Source organism: Megalobrama amblycephala, linkage group LG14 (genome assembly GCF_018812025.1).
Source record: "Megalobrama amblycephala isolate DHTTF-2021 linkage group LG14, ASM1881202v1, whole genome shotgun sequence".
In the NCBI taxonomy this organism is placed as follows: Eukaryota; Metazoa; Chordata; class Actinopteri; order Cypriniformes; family Xenocyprididae; genus Megalobrama; species Megalobrama amblycephala.
Window position 1 is genome coordinate 9629296 of NC_063057.1, and position 24906 is coordinate 9654201.

Below are 24906 nucleotides of genomic sequence, written 5' to 3' on the forward strand. Positions count from 1 at the left end.
GGTGGTGAGGCGGAGGAGAGGAGAGCACCCTCTGTACGAAGATGAGAGGTGGTGAGGCGGAGGAGAGGAGAGCACCCTCTGTACGAAGATGAGAGGTGGGGAGGCAGAGGACTCGGTGGTGAGGCGGAGAGGAGCAGACTCGGTGGTGAGGCGGAGAGGAGCAGACTCCGCCCGTGTACGAGGATGGTAGGTGGGTTAGGGTCAGTGTGTGTGTCCGGGGTCCTGGAGGTCGGGTTGGGTGGGTTAGGGTTAGGGTGAGTGTGTGTGTGTGTGTGTGTGTGTGTGTGTGTGTGTGTGTGTGTGTGTGTGTGTGTGTGTGTGTGTGTGTGTGTGTGTGTCCGGGGTCCTGTAGGTCGGGTTAGGGTTAGGGTTAGTGTGTGTGTGTGTGTGTGTGTGTGTGTGTGTGTGTGTGTGTGTGTGTGTGTGTGGCCGAGTTGGGGCTCCAAACTTGCGGTGTGTGGGGGTGCCCTCGGGCCCCCTCTGTGCCCGGAGTCTGGAGCTCCAAGTCGGCTCGGTTCCGGAGTTAGAGCCGGACCGAGTTGTAAGTTCCAGGGCGTATATCTCCGCGGCCAGGGGGAGTTGGGAATCCATATTGCCGGTGTGTGGTGGTCCCCTCGAGCCCCCTCAGGGCCCGGAGTCTGGAGCTCCAATTCGCCTGGGATCCCGGGTGGTGAGGCGGAGAGGAGCGTCGAGAAAAGAGGTATATCTCCGCGACCAGGGGGAGTTGGGGCTCCATATTGCCGGTGTTTGGTGGTCCCCTCGAGACCCCTCTCTGCCCGGAGTCCGGAGCTCCAAGTCGGCTTGGTTCCCGAGATACGGGCGGTCAAAGAACCGACATTTGATCGACCGTATCTCGGCCATACCGGGGGCCACGAGGCTGGGGCTGGTATCGTTCGAAGCGTCTCGTCGAGATGTAACCGCGTCCCAAATTTGGTGCGGATCGGACGCGGCGTTCCCGAGTTATTCGCGAAAAACGAAACATTTTGGGCGTTTTAATGTTTTTTCTTTCTCCGTCCATAACTCGCCCCCCCCGGGGGCCACGAGGCTGGGGCTGGTATCGTTCGAAGCGTCTCGTCGAGATGTAACCGCGTCCCAAATTTGGTGCGGATCGGTGGCGGCGTTCCCGAGTTATTCGCGAAAAACGAAATTGAGTTGCATGTCCAAACCTCCAGGGCATAAAAAGTAAAATATCAGGCCAGGGAAGGCTCCTAGACCCCGGTTTACCTCCTTAGACTCTGGGGGTATGGAGGTCTATTGCAGCACAGAAGTGAGTCTCGGTTACCATCTGGGCTTTAGGAGGGGAGGAGGTCGTGAACGCGGCCGGAGGTCGGGCTCCCTGAGGCGGCCGCGGGGGACCTGCGTGCTGGGGGTCCCCTCCCAGGGTCCTGGTTCCCTGAGGCGGCCTCGGGGGCCATGCCCGGTGGGGGTCCCTGCCGGGTCCCTGGCTCCCTGAGGCGGCCTTGGGGGCCATGCTGGGTGGGGGTCCCTGCCGGGTCCCTGGTTCCCTGAGGCGGCCAGGGGGGTCAGGCCTGGTGGGGGTCCCCTCCCAAGGTCCTGGTTCCCTGAGGCGGCCTCGGGGGCCATGCCGGGTGGGGGGGTCCCTGCCGGGTCCCTGGTTCCCTGAGGCGGCCAGGGGGGTCAGGCCTGGTGGGGGTCCCCTCCCAAGGTCCTGGTTCCCTGAGGCGGCCTCGGGGGGGGGGGGCCATGCCGGGCAGGGGGTCCCTGCCGGGTCCCTGGTTCCCTGAGGCGGCCTCGGGCAGATTACACCGCGGTGGTGGCTCTCTTGAGGTGGTGGTGAGGCGGAAGAGAGCAGACTTTTGTCAAAAAATGACTAAGTGTCTGCGATTTTCAAAGTATGAAAATGGAGTTGGCACCCAAAAGAACCAGGCTGCCAGCCGCAGCCGCCCCAGCCCGGAATGATGACTCGTCCCCGGGTACTGGCGGATCCGCCCGCGATCCGGAAGTCTGGGTCCAGCGCAGGAGTGCCGAAATCAGGCCGTCAGGGTACTAGGGAGGAAGAGCTCTCTCGTACTTTGTCGAAAAAAATGAGATGTGGTGAGGCGGAGAGGAGAGGAGAGCAGAGCAGAGCCCCGGAGAGAGGAGAGCCCCTGCCCCTGTTTCCTGGGGAGGGTCTGATAAATACATGGGGGCTCGTGTTGCGTGGCGAGGCCAGACTTGAAGCTCCGAAGTGGGCACAAAGCAGATTCTGCCGTGGTGGTGGAAACCTGGAAGTCTGACCACCTTCCAGGGCTGTTTGTTGCGTGGTGAGGCCGGACTTGAAGCTCCGAAGTGGGCACAAAGCAGATTCCACCCCCCCCCCCCCGCGATGGTGGAAGTCTGGATGTGGTGAGGCAGAGAGGAGAGCACACTCACACCCCGAGTACAAAGATGAGAGGTGGTGAGGCGGAGAGGAGAGCACACTCGAAAAACCCACCTCGGAAAAGTTTCAAAGTATAAATTTCGAGTTGACTGGGCAAAAGTTCCAGAGTACTAGTCTCGCTGGGAACAGCCGGGGAGGAGGTGCACTCCCTGGGTGAGGCCGGATTCGTCCGCGATATGGAAGTCTGCGTCCTGCGCAGAAGTTCCAAAATCAGGCCATCTGGGTGCTGTAGAGGAGGAGCTCTCGCTCAGACTTTGTAGACAAATGACCATGCGCTCCTCCCTGGCCCACCCTTGCGGCATACGTGTCCCCCAGGAGCGAAAGACTATCACGGCTGCTTTGGTGACTTGGTCCCTTCGGGAGCGTGGGAGGGGGTTCCTTGCCCAGAGTCCTGGTGCCCTGTTGCGGGATGGGGGGCCAGGCCTGGGCGAGGGCCCCTGCCCCTGCTCCCTGGGGAGGGTCTGATAAATACATGGGGGCTCGTGTTTGCGTGGCGAGGCCGGACTTGAAGCTCTGAAGTGGGCACAAAGCAGGTTCTGCCGCGGTGGTGGAAACCTGGAAGTCTGACCACCTTCCAGGGCTGTTTTGTTGCGTGGTGAGGCCGGACTTGAAGCTCTGAAGTGGGCACAAAGCAGATTCCACCCCCCCGCGATGGTGGGAGTCTGGATGTGGTGAGGCGGAGAGGAGAGCACACTCACACCCCGAGTACAAAGATGAGAGGTGGTGAGGCGGAGAGGAGAGCACACTCGAAAAACCCACCTCGGAAAAATTTCAAAGTATAAATTTCGAGTTGACTGGGCAAAAGTTCCAGAGTCCTAGTCTCGCTGGGAACAGCCGGGGAGGAGGTGCCCTCCCTGGGTGAGGCTGGATTCGTCCGCGATATGGAAGTCTGCGTCCTGCGCAGAAGTTCCAAAATCAGGCCATCTGGGTGCTGGGGAGGAGGAGCTCTCGCTCAGACTTTGTAGACAAATGACCATGCGCTCCCTCCCTGGCCCACCCTTGGGACATACGTGTCCCCCAGAAGCGAAAAGACTTATCACGGCTGCTTTGGTGACTCGCTCCCTTTGGGAGCGTGGGAGGGGGGTTCCTTGCCCAGAGTCCTGGTGCCCTGTTGCGGGATGGGGGGCCAGGCCTGGGCGAGGGCCCCTGCCCCTGTTTCCTGGGGAGGGTCTGATAAATACATGGGGGCTCGTGTTGCGTGGCAAGTGCCGGACTTGAAGCTCCGAAGTGGGCACAAAGCAGGTTCCGCCGTGGTGGGGGAAAGCCTGGAAACCTGGAAGTCTGACCACCTTCCAGGGGCTGTTGTTGTGTGGCGAGTGCCGGATGAGAAGCTCAGAACTGGGTGCAAAGCATATTCCACCGTGGTGGTTGATGTCTGGATGTGTTGAGGCGGAGGAGAGCACACAAAGAAACACATCCCATCCCATCCCAACACGGACCATGACACAAGGGCCAGAGGGGGATCGCGTCCCTCCTCGGGTTCGGTACGAGCTTTTTTTTTGTTGTTGTTTTGACTGGTAGAGTGGAGCGAGGCGCCAGGGGTAGGCCTCTGTGAGCAGATATTGATCCTCCCCGCCTTGCGCTGTTCTCTGGGGGAGATGGGTGGCCCCCCCCGCTCAAGAGCGGAAAGAAACAAAATCTTTGGCGTGGAGACTCGAAAAACGAAAAGAGTGTTTTGGTGGCGGCACTCTTACGGGGGATGGATATAGTTTGGAGGAGCCTTTGCAGGCGGTCCCCCACCTCGGAGGGATTCCTCCGTGAACAATGAGGTGTCAGAAAAAGACGAGATGAATAAAGGTTGACTCTAGCAAACGGGCTGTGGGGGAGCGCGTCCCTCCCCCCTTCGGGCTCGGTATGGCCGGGACGCCCCCCCCCCCCCCCCTTTGTTGTTTTATTCTGGCAGATTGGAGCGAGTGTCGCGCCAGGGGTAGGCCTCTGCCCGGTCAGAGACGACCGCCGTGGGCAGAGCGAACCTCCCCGCCTCGCGCTTCGGAGCTTGAGCCAGCGTCGGGGGTGCCACGGCCCCCCCGCGCGGCTCGGGATAAGAGACTCAGACGGCCGGTCCGACTCGAAAGCCCGACGCGTAGGCGTTTGCGACGGCGGCGGGTTCAGACGCTGGGGGCCTCGTCACACCCCCCACGCACGTCACAGAGCCCGCCGTCGCCTGCGCCCCGTAACCGGTACACCCTTCCAGGTTCTACGGCCCCCCTGTAACGGGAGAGGCTCCGCACGCGCCCTATGATCGGCCGCGCCGCCGCCCCTCATGGCGGAGCGAGACCCGAGTGTAGGGAACCCCCGCACGCGTTGCGGTTGTCCTGTCCTCGGCCATCCTTCCCCCCTGGTGTAGTCTCTCTCTCATTAAATCGAATCAGTCGGGCGAGGGGCGGGCTCGCTACATCCATACTTATATGCTTGTCTGTCGCCCGGCGGCCGCTCCGGCGTGCTTTGGGCGGGGGGGACATGGGTGACTCCCCCTCGTGAGAGTGGAAAGAAACAAGGAGTTTGGTGTTGAGACTCGATAGACGCGAGCGCCTGGCCCAGGGGCGCTCGGGGGAGAAAGTGATTCGAAGGCGCTCCCCCTCGGAGGAATTCCTCTGTTAATGAGGGAAAGACGGGGTGGCGGAGGCCGTCGCGCCTACCCTGAAAAAAAAAAAAAAAAAAAGAAGGCGGACTCTAGCAAGTGTTCGGCGGGCCGGGGTGGGGGGAGCACGTCCCTCCTCCTCCTCTGGCTCGGTATGGCCGGGACGCACCCTTTGTTGTTTTATTCTGGCAGATTGGAGCGAGCGTCGCGCCAGGGGTAGGCCTCTGCCCGGTCGGAGAGACGACCGCCGTGGGCGGAGCGAACCTCCCCGCCTCGCGCTTCGGAGCTTGAGCCGGCGTCAGGGACCCGTCCCTCCGGGGGCTGGCCCCGCGCGGCTCGGGATGAAAGACTCAGACGGCCGGTCTAGCTCGAGCGTCCGCCGCGGGTGGCGTTTGCGACGGTGGTTCGGTTCAGACGCTGGGGGCCTCGTGACACCCCCCACGCACGTCACAGAGCCGCCCATCGCCCGCGCCCCCGTAACCAGTGCGTTCTCCCAGGTTCTGCGGCCCCCCGTAACGGGACGGGCACCGCACGCGCCCCATGAACGGCCGAGCCGCCCTCGTGGCGGAGCGAGACCCGTGTGTGGGGAACCCCCGCCCGTGTCGCGGTTGTCCCGGTCCCCGGCCGACCCATCTCCCCCTCGATGGTACGGTCGTCTCGTTAAAACCAGAGCGGTCGAGCGGCGGGCTCGGCACCCCAGAGGCTACCATATGCTTGTCGTCCCACCCCCCGGCGGCCGCTCTGGCGTGCCGTCGGGTCCAGAGCGAACGAACGCTGGGGAGAGGATCGAGATGGGTGACTCGCTCCCCACAGGAGGTAAAAACCTCCTCAAACACGGGTACGAAAAAGACTGCCAGAGAATAAATCCGAGTGTTTGGCAGGTGGGTGAAGAGGGCACCCGCATACGAAAAAAAAAAAAAAAAAAAAAAAAGGAGAGAGGTGGTGAGGCGGAGAGGAGCGCATGCCACCCGAGTACGAAGTTGGTAGGTGGTGAGGCGGAGAGGAATGCACTCCATCCCGAGTACGAAAGTGGTGAGGCGGAGAGGAGCGCACTCACCCCGGGTGCGTAGGTGGTGAGGCGGAGAGGAGCGCACTCACCCCGGGCGCGAAGTTGGTAGGTGGTGAGGCGGAGAGGAGCGCACTCTACCCAGAGTACGAAAGTGGTGAGGCGGAGAGGAGCGCACTCACCCCCGGGCGCGAAGTTGGTGGGTGGTGAGGCGGAGAGGAGCGCACTCTACCCAGAGTACGAAAAGTGGTGAGGCGGAGAGGAGCGCACTCTATCCAGAGTACGAAAAGTGGTGAGGCGGAGAGGAGCGCACTCTACCCAGAGTACGAAAAGTGGTGAGGCGGAGAGGAGCGCACTCTACCCAGAGTACGAAAAGTGGTGAGGCGGAGAGGAGCGCACTCTACCAGAGTACGAAAAGTGGTGAGGCGGAGAGGAGCGCACTCTACCAGAGTACGAAAAGTGGTGAGGCGGAGAGGAGCGCACTCTACCAGAGTACGAAAAGTGGTGAGGCGGAGAGGAGCGCACTCTACCCAGAGTACGAAAGTGGTGAGGCGGAGAGGAGCGCACTCTACCCAGAGTACGAAAGTGGTGAGGCGGAGAGGAGCGCACTCTACCCAGAGTACGAAAGTGGTGAGGCGGAGAGAAGCGCACTCTACCCAGAGTACGAAAGTGGTGAGGCGGAGAGGAGTGCACTCACCCTGGGTACGAAGTTGGTGGGTGGTGAGGCGGAGAGGAGCGCACTCCAACTGAGTACGAAGTTGGTAGGTGGTGAGGCGGAGAGGAGCGCACTCATCCCGGGTACGAAGTTGGTAGGTGGTGAGGCGGAGAGGAGCGCACTCATCCCGGGTACGAAGTTGGTAGGTGGTGAGGCGGAGAGGAGCGCACTCCAACTGAGTACGAAGAACCCCACCTGGAAAAAAAATGTCAAAGTCCCAAAAACGAGTTGCGCGTCCAAAGCTCCGTCATCCTCATTACCCGCCGTCCCAGCCCGTCCATGGGGACTTTCGAAAAAGCGTACGCCTTACGGAAGTGAGCGTACAGCGCAGAAGCGCCGAAATCAGGCCATCGCGGTATTGGGGAGGAAGAGCTCCCACGGACTTTGAAAGAAAAACGAGAGTGAAGCTGGTGGTGGCGACGGTCGTAGCAAACGACCCTCAGCCGGCCCGGAGGAGCGCGCCCCTCCTCCCGAGGCTCGTTACGGTCGAGGCGCAACCCGCTTTGTTGTTTTGTCTGGCAGATTGGAGCGAGTGACGCGCCAGGGGTAGGCCTCTGCCCGGTCGGAGACGACCGCCGTGGGCAGAGCGAACCTCCCCGCCTTGCGCGTCGTAAGCCGAGAGCGGGCGTGCGTCGGGGACCCGTTCGGGCCCCCCCCCACGCCGCCCCTCTCTACCTCAGGGGCAGACTCAGACGGCCGGTCAGACCCGACGGTCCGCTACGGCGGTGGCGGCCGGCGGCGGAGAAGGAGGCTCGTACGCTGGGGGCTTGGTCACGCACCCCCCCCCCACGCAAGTTTCTCCCCTTCGCCCCGCGCCCCCACCCGCCGAAAAAGGTACGCCTTTCCCGGTTACGGCCGCGACCCAGCGGCCACCCCCCCCACGTTCCATGTCCCGTCTTCGGAGGGATGTTCCGCACGTGCCCTATGAGCGGCCGATCCGTCCTCGTCGCGCCCTCCGCTCGTCGGGGGGCGTCTTCGAGCGGAACGAGACCCGTGTGTAGGGAATCCCGCACGCGTAGCGGTTTCTCCCGTCCCCCCCGGGGCACCTATTACCTGGTTGATCCTGCCAGTAGCATATGCTTGTCTCAAAGATTAAGCCATGCAGGTCTAAGTGCACACGGCCGGTACAGTGAAACTGCGAATGGCTCATTAAATCAGTTATGGTTCCTTTGATCGCTCCCATCCAATACTTGGATAACTGTGGCAATTCCAGAGCTAATACATGCTAACGGGCGCCGACCCGAGCCCGCCTGATTCCTTGTTTGCAAACCCCTGCTTTTATATCCCTGCCATTATCCGTCTGGCCGCCCCTGCTCGCCGCCCGACGCTTTTACTCTACGTTGTTTCTGTTACTGTTATCTGACCATTGCCTGTACGACTACGATTGTTTATTAAAGCTGCATATGGATCCCATTGAGTCTTCTGCCTCGTTACAACCTAGAACTGCATATTCATTTTCCAAGATATATTTTGTCAGTTTAATACTTTAGACTGCATAAAATTTGGTTTATTTTTTCTACTTAATAATTTTGAGTTAATGGAAAATACTTCACAAAATCACAATAGAGATAAATTAAATATGAAAATTAACCATATTAAAAAATTATCTTAAATACAACCACATCACTGAGTGCCAACACATACATGACACGCTGCTGTGAGCAAGTAAGACATGCTGCTGCTGTACAATATAGCATACAAGAATTACCCGTAGCAGATCTATACAGGTGGAGCTGGGGAAGGTGGAGGGTTTCTGAAAGCGTGCTGCACTGCTAAGGCAAATGCTACTCATGTATTTGAATTTGTATTGATTGAGCATGCAGGCTCATTGGCTACTAATACAGCAGGAACCAATCATCTGTGTCCCATAGAGAATGATGTGATTACGAGCAGTTGAGTTAAGGACCTATTAGCCTGTGCATTTCGAGTTTCATGACAGAACTTTGTATTTTTCTTTCATTGCATTGCTTTTGTATCGTTATTTTGGTGGTCGAAAGAATATCAGTGTGTGGATGTCAAATGGACGTCAAATTGTAGACATCAGTTTGATTTGCATTTTTGACCTGGTTTGTTGACAAAAAATTGACATCAGTTTGATGTTGATGTTTTTTTTTTCCGAAATCAATTGGACATCAGTGTGTGGACGTCAAATTGACGTCTATTTTTTTTTAAGACAAATCACCACAAGTGTGGTAAACATAATTGCTCTCAGGACCGACCTTATATATAATGTTCAGAAGGGGTTTGAAATATTTAATGCTATTTTCTTATATGTTATGCGATCTTCATCTTTATTTAGTATCTGTTTCACTTTTTCACTATTTTAATGTGTTGAAATACCACTGACGCTATCAAAGCTACATTTTCTATCATTCTAGCAGAAATGTAGTTCACTGTCTCTCTCTGCTGGTCACAAGGTGAACAACATGCTTATCTTCAGTGATAATTATGGTTTTTGTGGGCCACCTGAAAGAAACCACTTTTGTGCATTTAGGTAAATTTCACATTGGTTACAGTAATTATTTTGAGATGTAGATAAAATGTTTTACAATTTTTTTTTCTGTCATTAGTGTAATAAGGGCATAATTTAGTGCTGTGCTCTTTGTAAAAAAAAATAAATTAAATTACCTTTAAAAAGAGTATTTATTTCAAAATGTGTGCTGCTGCCTTTGACCAGCAGGATGCAGAGGTTGTGTGTAGAGAGCTGGACTGTGGGACTCCTGTACAGGTGCTGGGAGAAGATGCTTTTGGAAAAGGAGACACTCAGATGTGGACACAAGAGATTCAGTGCAGAGGAAATGAGTCTCAGATTCACCTCTGTCCAACATCACCATCACATGAAAACAACTGTTCATATGAAAATGATGTTGGCTTGGTGTGTGCAGCATTTTTTTTTTTTAATAAACTGAAATTATATGTTAACGTTCTCAAAAACTACACTAAATATTCATTAATTTTTATTCTCTTTGTGTGATACTTTCCCCCTCATACTTTCCCTTTGTCCGTATGTCTTTACTCCCTCTTTATTCATTATATAGACAACATGAGAGCAAGGCTGGTTGGTGGTCACAGTCGCTGTGCTGGTAGAGTGGAGGTTCTTCATAGAGGTCAGTGGGGAACAGTGTGTGATCTTTTCTGGGATATGGCTGATGCTGCAGTAGTGTGTAGAGAGCTGGACTGTGGAGAACCTGTAGATGCTGTGGGAGGTGGTCACTTTGGACCAGGGTCAAGACCAATCTGGAGAAATCAAAAGTACTGTTCTGGAACAGAATCTACACTGAAGAACTGTGGAACAGTAAATTGGGGTTTTTATGACTGTGATCATACAAAAGATGCTGGAGTCATCTGCTCAGGTAAACTTCTCTAAACCCTGCCCTGTTTTTATATCACTGATAAACCACCTTCTGCAAAGGGATAGTTCACCAAAAAATGAAAATTCAGGCATCATTTACTTATGACTTTGTTCTGTGGAGCACAAAATTTATTTATTTATTATTTTACTTTCATTATATTGAAAAGAGTACCAGTTTATTCTGTAAAATTCCCCTTTTTATATTCCATGAAAGAATGAAAGCTAAAGATGATTAAATAAAACAAATAATTTGATTATTTTACTCCTTTCACATTAACAAGTGGTGCTTTGTGGTAGACCATTAATGACAAGAATTACACAGATAGCAAACAGAACTGAAACGTTTCTTATCTCTTGCTTACTTCAGGTGTCAGGCTTATTGGAAACTCCAGCTGTTCTGGGAGAATTGAAGTTCTTCATAATCAGACGTGGTTTTCAGTGTGTGCTGCTGCCTTTGACCAGCAGGATGCAGAGGTTGTGTGTAGAGAGCTGGACTGTGGGGCTCCTGTACAGGTGCTGGGAGAAGATGCTTTTGGAAGAGGAGATGCTCAGATGTGGACACAAGTGATTCAGTGCAGAGGAAATGAGTCTTATATTTCATTTTGCTCAACATCATCATCACACAGCTGCATCAGTGACAATAATGTGGGCCTGATATATTCTGGTAAAGTATAACTATTCAGTAGGGATGCACCGATACCAATACCATTATAGGGCTCGATTTGAGGGGGGATGTGGGGGGATGGCATCCCCCTTGTTGAAAAAAATGACAAAAAGCATCCCCTATGTAAAGCCACCATGCCCCTTACCATCCCCTTTACATTAACAGTGTTATGTATTATGTAAACTTATCATAAACTACATTTTTATGATACATTAAAATACTTTATAAGAAGTCTACATGATGACATCATAAAAATATGACTTCTGATTGGTGCTTAGTAGTTTGCCCAGACTTGTTGAGTTCAACAAGTTTTGGTGTTTGTTTTAATAGCCTAGGTTAATAGTTTACCAATTTACATGTTCTTGAAAACGATTATACTGAGCAGCAGCCCCCTATATTTATGATTAACAATTAAATGATTAATTAGTGCTATGAATATAGGTGCCATTAGTAGTCTTCTTATAAATATGACTTGTCTGTCATTGAGTCAGCGTTGCTAATGCAAAGGAGGCCCTTCGTTACCAAACACCAAATAACTAAATTACGATACAATTATGAGTCATGTGCAAACTGTTAAACATTAAACTGTGGGTTACTTTAAGACTAACCTTCATCTGGGAGATCACAGGGATATGTGAATATTTGTTCTGTTAAAGCCACAATATGTACATTTTCACCACTAGAGGTCACTTATTCGGTCGCTTATCCTTGTTTTTGTGGAATCATGGGATGTGTTGTTATCAAGTCAACAGCCAGTGGAAAAGAATCAGGACAGGACTCAGTCAGAAATAATGTTTATTGATGAGAGTATTAATGTTATTGTAGTATGAAGCAGAGCAGGGCCGAGTGATGTTGAAGCTGAACGAGACCGCTGGAGCGATTGTTAATGAGAGACGACTGCAACACGTCTCACCGCTAGAGTGATTGATAACGACACGTCTCGAGAGCAGTGGAACTTTTATTATGCCAGCCGCCAGTCTAACGTATGTGGGGTAACGCAGCACTGTTTATCATATTAGATACATTTGTGTTGAAAGTTGTTATAATGCTACTCTGCGTTCACTCGGTGGCTGCTATGAGACACTTGTTGCACACTGCAGTAAGCTAGATCGATATTAGTTAGGGTAAAACATGGTACTCGCGGTAAATCAAAAAAACGAGACTTAAACAAGAAGCTATATAACATGATTAGTTTTCTTTGGTGTGTCCATGGTTTCGACAAAATAAAAAATTGAGGGTAATGCTGGTATGATGTCATTGATAAGCGACGCACGGACACAGCCCATGTCCTGGTTAAAATTGCTTATTTCTCTGGATTTAAACATTCTTGGAAACATTTGGGATAATGTAAGTAAACAAGTCAACAAAATATGTAGCATTGTTCTAGTGGTTTTTGGATATTTTAATCCAAAAATCTTACTGTACATATATTTACTTAATCAGCTGAGTCAGTGTAATGTTGAAAGAATAGATCAAATAGGCCAACTGATGGAAGGTTTGCAATGAAATTTCATGCTCCGACTCGGAGCATATTGCCGACTTCATATTGCCGACTCGTCCCATATTCCACCATGAGAAATCTGGTCACCCTAGGTTGTTTACCTTGGTTCACAGTGTTATATTATAAACATTATGTTCTGTAATATTTGTTTAGCAATTTTTAAAAGGCAGGTTAAAAAAGACTTTTTATTAGGGGCCAAGCACCAAAGGTGCGTAGGCACCTATTGTATCCGTTGGTGTTCTTTTTTTTTTTCTTCTTCTTCTTCTTCTTCTTCTTCTTCTTCTTCTTCTTCTTCCGCTCTTGAAGTCTATGGCAACCCATAGAACCGCTTGCGGGAAAGTTATGAAATTTGGCACACAGTTAGAGGACAGTCTGACCTTTGTCCACAGCAAATTTGGAGTCTCTAACTCAATCACTCTAGTGCCACCAGCTGTCCAAAGTTGCACTTATGTTTATGTTAATAACTTTTGAACCGTAAGGGTAACCGTAATTCGAATGCACCCTATGACGTCATTTTCCGTCATGAAAATTTGGATGGAAAATGGATATTTTTGCTTATAACTTCTGATAGGTTTGTCCAAAAATCTTAAATTTGGTCTCGTTGGATTCGGGGCATCATGCTGAGTCGAATAATATCCAATTTTCCCAAATCGGCCATTTTAGCCGTCGACCATTTTGAATTTTGTGCTAAAATGCTGTATTTTACAAACGCATTAGTGTATCATTACGAAACTCGGTATGGGTCATCAGGACAATGCCCTGAAGGAGCCAGAGAAGTTTCGGACCAGCGCCACCTTGTGGTCAAAAGTTATAACAAAATTTACAAAAATGCTAATAACTTTTGACTATGTTAACCGATTGTAATGAAACTGCTCTCAGTAGATTCCTTGGGTCATGCTGAGAACATAGATATCAAATTTGACATAGTCGGCTGAACTTCCTGTCCGCCATATTGTTTTTCTTTAAAAACCTACTTTTTCGAACTCCTCCTAGACCGTTGCTCCGATTTTCACCAAAATTGAACCATATCATCTTCAGACCATGCCGACAAAAAGTTATGGATTTCAAGTTGATAAGTCGAACCATTTTTGTATACCAGAGCAAATAATTTGAGGTATGATTCAAAAATGACCCTTGAAGCTGTATCTCTGCAATGCTTTGACATACTGACACCAAACTTTGCAAGTGTCATTGTCACCTCACTCTGACCATACCATTATGAACCATCTGAACCAGTAAATCCTTATTTTTGATAATTTTTCAGTTCTTTTGCCTAAAATGACCTTAATAGGTCTTCACTTGCTCAATGTTGCAGTTAGTCTGATGCTCCCAGCCATGTTGGCTGGCTTCTTGTGCTGTTTTTGTGCTTGGCCCCGTAATTGCTGCTTGCAGCTATATTTGTTACAATAGAGACACGGAGGCAGACGTAAAAGCAACACAGGTTTGTTTATTGTAGAAACAGCAGAGCAAATGGTTATGGAGAGATGATTAAGCGGTTCTTGAATGATGAAGAGAGGGTGATACTGTCCTTATGGTGTTTTCCAGATGCGGATGGAGATTGGCGTTGGAGGATGATGGCGGAGACACTCACACACACAGGCAGGTAGGCACACGAGGATAACAGGAGACGAAGGAGTTGAAGGAGACGACTGGAGCAGGTATGTAGTGCTATGGTAAGTATGGCGTTTGGAGTCCTTAAGGTAAGCATACAAGGGTTTGTAGTGCAAACGAGACCGGACAGTGAATGTGTGTGAGTGTGGAGGTTTTATGGTGGTGGTGATTGCAGTGCTGATGAGCTTCAGGTGACGGTGATCAGTAAGCTGGTGATTGAGTGCGTGGGTAAGGGAGTGAGGTGGAACCTGACGTGTCTGTGACAATATTTAATTTTATTATTATTATGACTTTGGTAATTATGCCCTTTGAAGGTTATTGGACATTGTGAAATTTGTGCTTTAAGTTTGTGACAAGCACATAAAAATTATTAATTTTTTCATTGGAGTAATAGTAAAGAAGCTGTCCTACATTCATTAGTCTCACTGTGTTGTACTTGGAAAACAGCCAATAAAATAATTAATAAAAAATTATTAATTTTTTCATTGGAGTAATAGTAAAGAAGCTGTCCTACATTCATTAATCTCACTGTGTTGTACTTGGAAAACAGCCACATCACCATAAAAATAATTAGAATTTAATAAATGTATAGGCATCGGTATCAGTATTGACTTCTTAACTTTGAACTGAACGTCGCTTCCGGTGAGACGGGAACGCTGGCGCGTCTTGGCTGCCGCTCCTCTCAACCTACACTTGTTTTATCGTTGTTTTATCTCTGCAAATCACAGTTGTGGCTTTTTGGAACTTTGGAAAGTGCCTGGGTTTCCCCCGCACCTACGCGATGCTGTACCCTTGGATTATTGGTTTTATCACAGAGCTATAACCGCCGGATCATTGGATTGTTTACAGATTGTGCATCCTACGGCTGGGTTCAAGATGCTCTGGGCAACAACTCTCTGGTTTCCATGGCTGTAAGGTACACTGCTTGTAATCTGCTCAACTTAAAGAGAAACTATTATCTGCCTAACGACATATACGAACTGTGCCGTAATGTTGGTGTTTTGCGACCCCCGCGCTATATTCATCGTGCGTCAAAGTGCAGATTTTCTCCTTCTTCAGTGGATAACATATGTGTGCCGGCATACCAGCGTTCTGTATTTCGAATGGTGAGTGCGGGCGCAGACTTAAATAACTTGTCAGCGCTGCCTCGCATAGAGCTGTCTTCACTAGCCTCTACACTAACAGATTTTTCATCGGATAACAGCGGTGTGTCGTCATCTCAGCGCAATGTTCAACGAGCACTGTGTGCTGACAAATTGCCGCGACCTCAACGTACTGAGAAGTCGTCGCAATTTTCTGCTATCCCGCGCGTGGTGAAATCTGTGCTTTTTAACGCGCGTTCTGTGAACAATAAATCCCTCATCTTATCTGACATTATCATTGAAAAAGGACTTGACTTGGTGTGCCTTACAGAAACTTGGCACAACCAGTCAGATGGTCTTCTGTTTAATGAACTTACACCTACTGGCTATGGGTTATTTGATTCCCCTCGCTCGTCTGGTAGGGGAGGGGGTATTATTGTTTTATTTAAACAAGATATAACATTTAGTAGTTATCCCCCAGTTTAAATCTTTTGAGTGTCTGGCTTTGAGTATCTCTGCACCCAGTTCGATTGTAATTGCTACTGTTTATAGACCACCTAAGCCTAATGCTGCCTTCTTATCGGAATTTGCTGACTTGTTGTCAATGTTGTGCCTTAAGTTTGAGAAAACTCTTATCCTAGGGGATTTCAATATTCATGTGGACAAAAAAGACTCTGCGATGACAAAGGACTTCCTGTCTTTACTAGAGTGTTTTGACCTTAAACAGCTGGTGGACTTCTCTACTCACAACAAGGGCCACACCCTAGATCTAGTTATTTCTAGTGGATCATTTTTGTCCCAGCCTTACACCGTAGACCTAGGTCTGTCTGACCATTTTGCTGTCCTTTTTAATATGGAATTGGAAAATCTCAATATCTCTACATCCCGTACTATAATGTATCGGAATTGGAAATCAATTGATCTCCAGGATTTTTCTGCTTTTATTGAGTCCTCTTTAATGTGTTTCTCTTTTACTGACCCTTTGGAGGACAAAGTCTCGCTGTTAAACTCAGTTCTTTTGTCTGGTTTAGATTCATTTGCACCTATGAAATCTCGCTCTGTTTCATATGTTCGCTCTGCCCCTTGGTATAATAATGAGCTGCGTACCAAGAAGGCAATGTGTCGTAAGATGGAGCGAAGGTGGCGTCTCTCTGGTATGAATGTTCATCTTCATGCTTGGAAGGACAACTTAAATGAATATAAGTCTGAGATTGCTTCTGCTAGGTCCCAGTACTTTTCTCAGATTATTATTAATAACCAGAGCAAACCCAGACAATTGTTTCATGTTATTAACAAACTTTTAAAAGGTGATAATTCCTCCCATACACCCATTGCAGCTGACCTTTGTGATAGGTTTCTTGATTTTTTCAGTTCTAAGATTGAGAAGGTTCGTAGTAGTTTGAGCCGCACTGCTGTGATTGATGACTCTGCTTTCTGTACCCTTCACTTTTCTGGTTCTCCTCTCTCAAACTTCTCTATACTTGATTTAACCTCTCTGGGCAAGGTAGTGTCACAAATGAAGGTTACCACCTCCATAACTGACCCACTTCCTACCTGCTTGTTCAAAGCATGCTTTCCTTGTTTAAGCGATGTGGTGCTGAGCATTGTTAATGACTCTCTTTCCTCAGCGGTTGTACCAGCAGCTTTTAAAATAGCTGCTGTTACTCCGGTACCTAAAAAGCCGAACGTTGATCTTGACAACTTACACAATTATCGTCCGATTTCTAATCTCCCTTTTTTAGCAAAAATTTTGGAACGAACAGTTGCATCTCAGTTGTATGCTCATCTAACAACGAATAATTTATTTGAGCCCCTTCAGTCTGGTTTTCGTAAATTTCACAGCACAGAAACAGCCTTAGTGAAGGTTACTAATGACTTGTTACTTGCTGCGGATTCTGGCTGCCTGTCAATTTTAATCCTTCTCGATCTCAGTGCTGCCTTTGACACTGTTGATCATTCTGTTTTACTCTCTCGTATGGAATCTGTGTTTGGCATCACTGATACTGCTCTTGATTGGTTTAAGTCCTATCTCACCGACCGTAGGCAATTTGTCTCCATGGGTGGGCACAAGTCTAACATTGGCTCAATCAAATTTGAGGTGCCCCAGGGATCTATTTTGAGTCCTATACTCTTTAGTATGTATATTTTTCCCCTTGGTCATCTTTTGCAATCTCTGGGTCTTAAGTATCATTTTTACGCAGATGACACTCAAATTTACATTCACTCAAAACCTGAAGATCACACTGCAGTGGCGTTTCTCGAACATTGCATATCGGAGATTAAAATTTGGATGTCAAAGAATTTTCTCTGCCTTAACAGCGATAAGACAGAGGTCATGCTGCTTGGCTCTATTCACCAAATACGCAAAGCTGGTTCTCCTTCACTCAGTGTTGATGGCACTGTTCTTGAGTTTCAAACAAAAAAAAAAACCTGGGGGTGATATTTTATTCTCATCTCACATTTGATCCACATGTACAGAATACCGTTAAAACATAATTTTTTCACCTCCGAAACATCGCAAGGCTTCGTCCTATGCTTTCTTTTAATGTTGCAGAAAAACTGATCAATACCTTTGTTTTTTCGGGCATTGACTATTGCAACGCCCTGCTCTCGGGAGTATCGAAAAATACCCTCAACAAACTCCAATATGTTCAAAACTCAGCTGCCAGAATCCTAACAAGGACAAGAACCCGAGAGCATATCACCCCTATCTTGGAGTCCCTACATTGGCTTCCCGTCAGGTTTCGTGTAGATTTTAAAATTCTCATGTTGACTTATAAGGCCTTACACGACTTAGCCCCACCCTATCTATCTGAGCTTTTAACAGTTTATACTCCCAGGCGTGAGCTCCGTTCTTCGGAGTTAGGCCTCCTGACCGTTCCCACGACTCGCATGCGCACGATGGGTGACAGGGCTTTCTCTTCCTATGCTCCAAAACTTTGGAACTCTCTCCCCTGTGATATTAGACATGCAAACTCTCTTAGTGTTTTTAAAGTTTCTCTTAAAACTTATTTTTTTAGACTTGCTTATATGTAATTTGTATTTTTTATTTTTTTTTACTATTTCGTATCTATTTATCTTTCTATTTACTATTTTTACTATTTATCTATCTTCTTTATTGTGTATTGACTGTTTATTTCTTTGTACTATGTGTAAAGTGCTTTGAGAATACCCTTTTAAAGGCGCTATATAAAATAAAGTTTATTATTATATTATTATTATTGGCGAGTACCAGAAAAAAAAAAAAAAAACTCATACTTGCTCCTTAAAAAATGGTATCGGTACTAATCAGTGTCTCTTCATTTGTATTTGATACAGTATATCTTCTCTGTCAGCTACATTATACTTTATTTTAACTTCTTTGTTCTTTATTCAGGTTACACAGAGGCCAAACTGATAAACAGTTCAGACTCTTGTTCTGGAAGAGTGGAGCTTCGGTTCATCCATGAGTGGGGCACAGTGTGTGATGCATGCTGGGATATGAGAGCTGCCAGTGTCCTCTGTAGACAGATGAATTGTGGGATTGCTGTGTCTGTTGTGGGATCAGACTGGTTTGGAGAGGGAAGTGGTGAAATCTGGGCTGATGTGTTTGATTGTGACAGGAATGAAACAAAACTCTCAGAATGTTCCATCTCTTCATGGAGTCGAGCTGAATGTTCTCATAGACGAGATGTTGGAGTCATCTGCTCTGGTAAACTAATTTGACACCTGAGAGCATTATGCTACTGGAAAAACACTCTCTTTAATATATAAACACTATTTCAATATGATCTAACACAATTATTTTAGTAAAACGTAAGATCTTCTCTCCAGGTTCCTCTCTGGCTGTTCATGACGGTCTGGTGTGGTTGTCTGGAGAGAGACAGTGTGAGGGGGAAGTGGAAGTTTCCATCCATCAGGTCTGGAGGAGAGTTCTGCTGGACTCCTGGAGTCTCACTGAATCCTCTGTGGTCTGCAGACAGCTGGGCTGTGGCTCTGTGCTGAACTTTTCCGGCTCCTCTTCATCCAGTCCTGAACACAGTCATGAGTGTGTGACGGACTTCCAGCGCTCTGGGAGTGAAGCTCATCTGGGGAACTGCAGCTCTCCACAAACTCTCATCTGAATAACATCTGGGCAGATTCTTCAGTTGTTAGTGATCACTAATGTGTTTCTCTTTCTCTGAATATCAGGCTGGTGGGTTCTGGGGGAGACTGTGCAGGGAGGCTGGAGGTTTTTCACAGCGGCTCATTGGGGACAGTGTGTGATGACTCCTGGGATATTAAAGATGCCCATGTGGTGTGCAGACAGCTGCAGAGTCCCACATAGCAAACAGACTTGGCCCAAATGTGGCCTCATAATGGCACTGCTGGCGTGTTGCCGGCACTGGCATGCATCATGTCAGCCAACCGTGGGCCATGTGTGGCAATGATGGCACTGCATGCATGACGGCAGACAACATTTGGGCCGATTGTGGATGTGAGGTGTGTGGCCCAGATCAGTGTGCCGATTATGGGCCATACTCTGTGTACTGCATGCGTGACGGCAGACAACATTTGGGCCGATTGTGGATGTGAGGTGTGTGGCCCAGATCAGTGTAGCGATTATGTGCCATACTCTGTGTAGGGCCTACTGGACAATTGTAAGTATTTAGGCCTGCTATATTCAAGGCAAGATTTACCCCCCCCCCTCCCCCTCCCCCTCTCCCTCTCTCTCCTCTCTCTGAAACAGATGTAATGATTTTAATAATTAATAATATTAATTGACTTATATATATGTGTCATTTGAAAAAAAATGTCCAGATTTAAAAATGATACAAACTAAATATGATAACAAAAAAATATATTTTCCTAACAAGATAGTTATTATATCACCAGCTTTTCTGGTTGGTGGATGAGGTTCACGTGATGCATCGGTTGAAATTTCTCCCACTGAAGGGTGAAGACGTCTGTCGGACAACCGCTGTTCTAGGTAAGTGAAGTTATGTTGTGTACGACCTAACATTAGATGTTATGTTATGTTAGATGTTTTGAATCAATATTTGGCCTTTTGGAAAGAATTGAACTTAAAAAATTTTACAAAAAAGCCGCCAAATGCGGTTAAAACTCGCAGATTATTTTGGTTATTATGATTAATGAATTCCATCACTCGTAACAGCTATCTTTAAAAATAGAATAACAACCCATATGAGGATTGACGCGACCGGAGTGAGATAGACCGGCCTGCGGGATGTCCGAGGCGCGGTGCTTCCTGTCCGGTGTGCGGAACAATGTAGCCTAATGTTGTTAAAAAATCACAGCAAAATCAGCAACAGTAATTGACTTTTTTAACTGAAAGTGATTCAAAGGTTGTACAATCAGATTTAATTATATCTAAATCTAATCTCTGACTTTGATAATCAGGATAGGTCTATGTCTGATATTTTTGTTTTAGCTAGTAGACATTCTTAAAACAATAAGAAAGCAATTTGTTATTTCGTAAGCATTTTGCATCAGTCATGTAGAATCAAATAGGAATAATCATTGTGTCACATAAACAAAGACATGTTTTTGGTATTTGTAGGAGGTCATTGTTAGTTTACATTAACCTATGCAATAAGTAACTGTTTAAGACAGACCAGTACATTTTGAAATTAAATGCACTTTTTTTGAGGTGGAAATAAGATGTTATGCTTTGAATGCGTTACATTATCAGTACTTCAACAGTGCATTGGTTACTCTGTTTACACCACAGTTTCCATATCTCAACATTTTTAAGGTTTTTGTTTGCTAAAATGGTCTTATTTGTCATAATACTGTTGTCAAACTCTGACAAGCCAGTTAGTCATTCAATAGTGCCATATTATTGGCAATCATTTCCTGTAAAAAACACCAAAGCAACCTTATTTTTCATTTGTTACCTACATTTATTTACAGTAGATGGATGAATGTTTGTATATGTATTTATTAATTTTGTATTATTATTTTGTCTTTTAGCTGCTGTGAGGAAAAAATTGTCTGACACCACGTAAGACTAATAGTCTGCTGGAATAAGGAGAGAGCACTTGTGGAGAAATGAGGGGCTGCAGAGCTGTACTTCACTTCCTGAGGACAGTCCTAAATAGGATCACGTTCTCCCTCACACATACAAACATTCTGATGTGTAAATTTATTTTAAGGATTTTTTTTTTATTTGCTCTATATTTGTTGAGAGTAAAATTACATTATAATATCTTTACATTTCAGTGCTAGATTCATTCATATATTCATGAGGTGGTAATAAGATATGCTTTGATTGTACTAAATAAAATAGCCTTCACACAATTACACAATAATAATTATTATTATTATTATTGGCTTGTGCAATATTGTTAAATAAACTAATTTTGAGAATTGAATTTTCTTGTGACTCATTTGTTCACATGGTTTGGGTAAGATTAGGCTGGGTTATGGCTCATTTTTGGGGTTTCTGGTTAAAGGGTGGTGGTGATATGGTTAACATATGGCTGAGAATTGGTACCAATAATAAAACCTGTATTGGCCCACTTCAGGGCCAGTTAAGGGTGATTAACTGGCTGAGATTCGGGCCGGTTATGGTCCATGTGTGACCCCTGTCTTTAATCCAGTTCTGGGCCACTTCAGGGCCGTCATTCTTTGCGGTACTTGGGCCGAGGGAAACGTGATCGTGTGGCCCGGAGCTGGGCCAGAAAACATTTGCTGTGTGGGGTGGAGTGGCCCTCAGTAACCAGCAGGTACCAGCCTGGTATGGTCCTGGTTCTGGACCCTTATGGCTGGATGAGGTGGAGTGTGAGGGGAATGATACATCCCTGTGGAGCTGCTCTTCTCCAGGCTGGGGAAAACATGACTGTCAACATAAGGAGGATGTAGGAGTCGTGTGCTCAGGTAAATAGTACTTAGGTGTGAAAAATTGTTAATCAGTAACATCTAAATTTCTTCTTTTTAAAATATTTTTACTTTAATCTTTTTGGATTATTTTAGTCATTCATATATATATGTAACATACAGTGGTTGAAATGAGAGTTCATATAGCATTCATGTTTCCATCTAGAGTTTAAAGAGATCAGGTTAACTGAGGGCTGTGAAGGGAATGTGGAGGTTTTCTACAATGGATCCTGGGGTAATGTGTGCTGGAACCAGATGGACAGAGACACAGTGAGTCTGATCTGTCAGGAGCTGAATTGTGGACGATCTGGTGTTTTGTCTGTATCTACACTAAGAGTGGAATCAGCTCTTAACTGGCTGGATGAAGTGAAATGTCGACCAAACGATTCAAATCTGTGGCAGTGTCCATCTTTCCCCTGGGGACAGAATGACTGTGGTGAATATGAAGTGGCCAAAATCACCTGCTTGGGTAAGACTGATGTATTTTCCACCTCTAAAAATACAACAGCAATAAATAACAGTACAAACAAAATATATAGATAATATAATTAGGGCTGTTAAATTTAACGTTAACTCATGCAATTTTTTTTTCTTTTCTTTTTTTTTCAGATTGACATGTTGAAAATATTTAATGCAGCATAAATTTTTTTTTACCATCTTTTAGCTAGCGTTACATTATATGATTGCGCTCTGATTCATCCAAATGCTTTTAAACCAAGCTTGACAAAATAGATGCGGTACTGGCATGCTGTCTGTGAATCTCCTGTCTGTATCACACACACAACTCACGCGCACAGAAATCCACTTCAGACAGCGCACTGGCCGCATTGAGTTCTCTTTTGCACTTGAATGAACAAAAACACTCAAAATTATGCCAAAATGCCTAATAAACCTGCTGCTGTCTGTCATTAATGTTTTATTAATCTAATAAAACTGCTCTTGACTGAATAACTTTTATAGCTTTAATAAGGATTAATCTATATTTAATTTATAATTTATGCAGTGAAGAATGTGAAGTTTTTGATAGCTTTATTCAATTTCTCTATATTTCCTACCTTTTAGATCAAAATATAAAATCTACCATCTTTATGTTGTTTCTACATGGAGATGAAATGTGAAATTATTAAAATATAAAAATATATATTAAAAACTTTAATGTTAGGTGCAATTAATCACAAATAATTACTTTTTTTTAAACTAATTATAATATTGATAATATTACAGAACAGGAGAGTCATGGGTCCCGTAGAAGCTCTTTGTCATGCTCCACATCTCCACATCAGAGACAGTGTTCAGGTAAATTCATTTGATGTAGAAGAACATAAAAATCATACGGCCATATGTCTGTCACAGACACGTCAGGCTCCACCATGCACCAATCCCAACGCTCCCAATCACTGGAATACTAATCACTGTCACCTGCACATCATTATCACCCTCATCACCACTAGTATAAAGAGCACTCACACCCTGCACTCACTGTCCGGTCTCGTTGAGCGATACTTGAGCGATACGTGTATGCTTACCTCAAGGACTCCCCGCTCCCAGTGTGCTCCTCGTTTTCGTGTGAGTGCTCCCACGTCTCCTACGTTCTCCAGCTCCAGCAAGTTTAAAGACTCTTCCATCTGCAATCACAAAAGGACCGTAACTATCACCAGTCATCTCTGCTATTCACCTGTTCACTCCTGCCTTACCATATCTGCTCACTGGTTCGTAATAAAGACTGCTTACCTGTTTACATCTGTGTCCGAGGAGAAAAACGTTTTCCTTATTGACATAATGTTCCAGAAAAGTGGGACCTAGCAGAAACCTGCATAACTTATCTGCCTCAACAAGATAAGGGCCTAATCCACCTGAGATAGCAGAAAGGAAGTACTAAGATAGTTTACAATCTATCTGTTACTCAACCCATGCACCTACATGAAAAGGGGATAGAGGGCATGCGGCCTAACAACACCCTCGGGAGGAGGCCAAAACTAGGAATATAAATAGGGTTATTTATTAAATAACACTCCTAGCTCTAGCCTAGCCGCTAAGCTACGGGTAAAGAAAAAACAGCAAACAAAGCCTGTTTTAACATCGCTTTCAATCCCATGGGAAGAGAGGAAAGCAACGTACCCAAGCACGAGATGTCAGGCGGCCGATCAAATCCGCCGACATCACATACACTGAAGCAGTGAGTGCAACTCAAGCCATACTAAACAATAGCTGAGAAGCTTAGAAAGAACCGAACAGCAACCATTTTGTGGCCCGCTCAGTCCTTCTAAACAACTCCTTCAGTTTTGCCCACAAAAACCCCTAATATTTTACTGCTACATGTTCAGAAAAATACATTTAGGAATAGAAAAACAAGGTCATCATAATAATAATAAGCTGAACCCTGCTTACCTTTCCCATGGCAATTGGACCCACGAATCTTCCTCCTGACCTAAGTGGGAGGATAACTCAGGTTTTTTTTGCCAAAAGAACCCCTTTCACTATCAAGCCAGAAGGCGGGCTATCAGAGAAAAAACTCATCATGGGCCAGTCCTGACTGTTCAAGGGTGTCATCTGAACATGTATCAGTCAATAAGGTTCCCGGGAAGGCCGAGGAATAGAGGCGAGGGCAGATGTAATGTGCCCCCGCCAGAGAGGAGATTGACTACTGGTGGTGTTTGTTCTGACGCCGGTTTTTAATCACCTCCCTCAGATCCTGCTTCCTATTCCTCGTATCCCGCCGCTTTTGTGACTTACTCTGAGGCAGAGGAGGTGCTCGAGCGGCGACACTGGATCGCTGGACCTGCCTCTGAGCCTCGGCTCGAGATGGTCCAGGGCCTCCCGGGTGTCTGGGCCCAGAATCGGATCTGAGCGGTATGCAGTTCTTTTATGCTGCTGAGCGCGCCCTTGCCTCTCTGAACTTCCCAACAACCATCTTAGCGGAACCGCCAAAAAGTTCAGAGGGCGAGACTGGGACATCGAGGAGAAAGCCCTTTTCTTTCTCCCCGATGTCCGCCATGTTCAACCACAGATGTCTCTCCTTGGCCACCATGGCCACCATAGATCTGCCGATCGAGGTGGCCGTCTGCTTGGTGGCCCGGAGAGCAAGATCTGTGGTGCGGCGCAGCTCAGCCACCGCATCAGGGGACAAACCCTGCCCCTGATCCAGATCCTTCAGCA

The 24906-nt window shown here is 47.1% G+C and overlaps 1 protein-coding gene and 1 pseudogene across 1 annotated transcript in view; one reads left to right on the forward strand and one right to left on the reverse strand.

Annotated features, from left to right (window-relative positions):
• LOC125245614 (formin-like protein 20) overlaps window positions 1-1584 on the reverse strand; it is a 4873-nt gene extending 3289 nt beyond the window's left edge. Inside the window, exons 1-2 of the mRNA XM_048156283.1 lie at window positions 1283-1584; window positions 1-222 (exon numbers count right to left, since the gene is read on the reverse strand). The exon at window positions 1-222 is cut by the window's left edge and continues 392 nt beyond it. Of these exons, the coding sequence (XP_048012240.1) occupies window positions 1-222; window positions 1283-1584 (524 nt within the window). The remainder of the gene's footprint in view (window positions 223-1282) is intronic.
• An 8141-nt stretch (window positions 1585-9725) lies between these two features.
• Window positions 9726-24597, forward strand: LOC125245615 (annotated as a pseudogene).
• The last annotated feature ends 309 nt before the right edge of the window (window positions 24598-24906 follow it).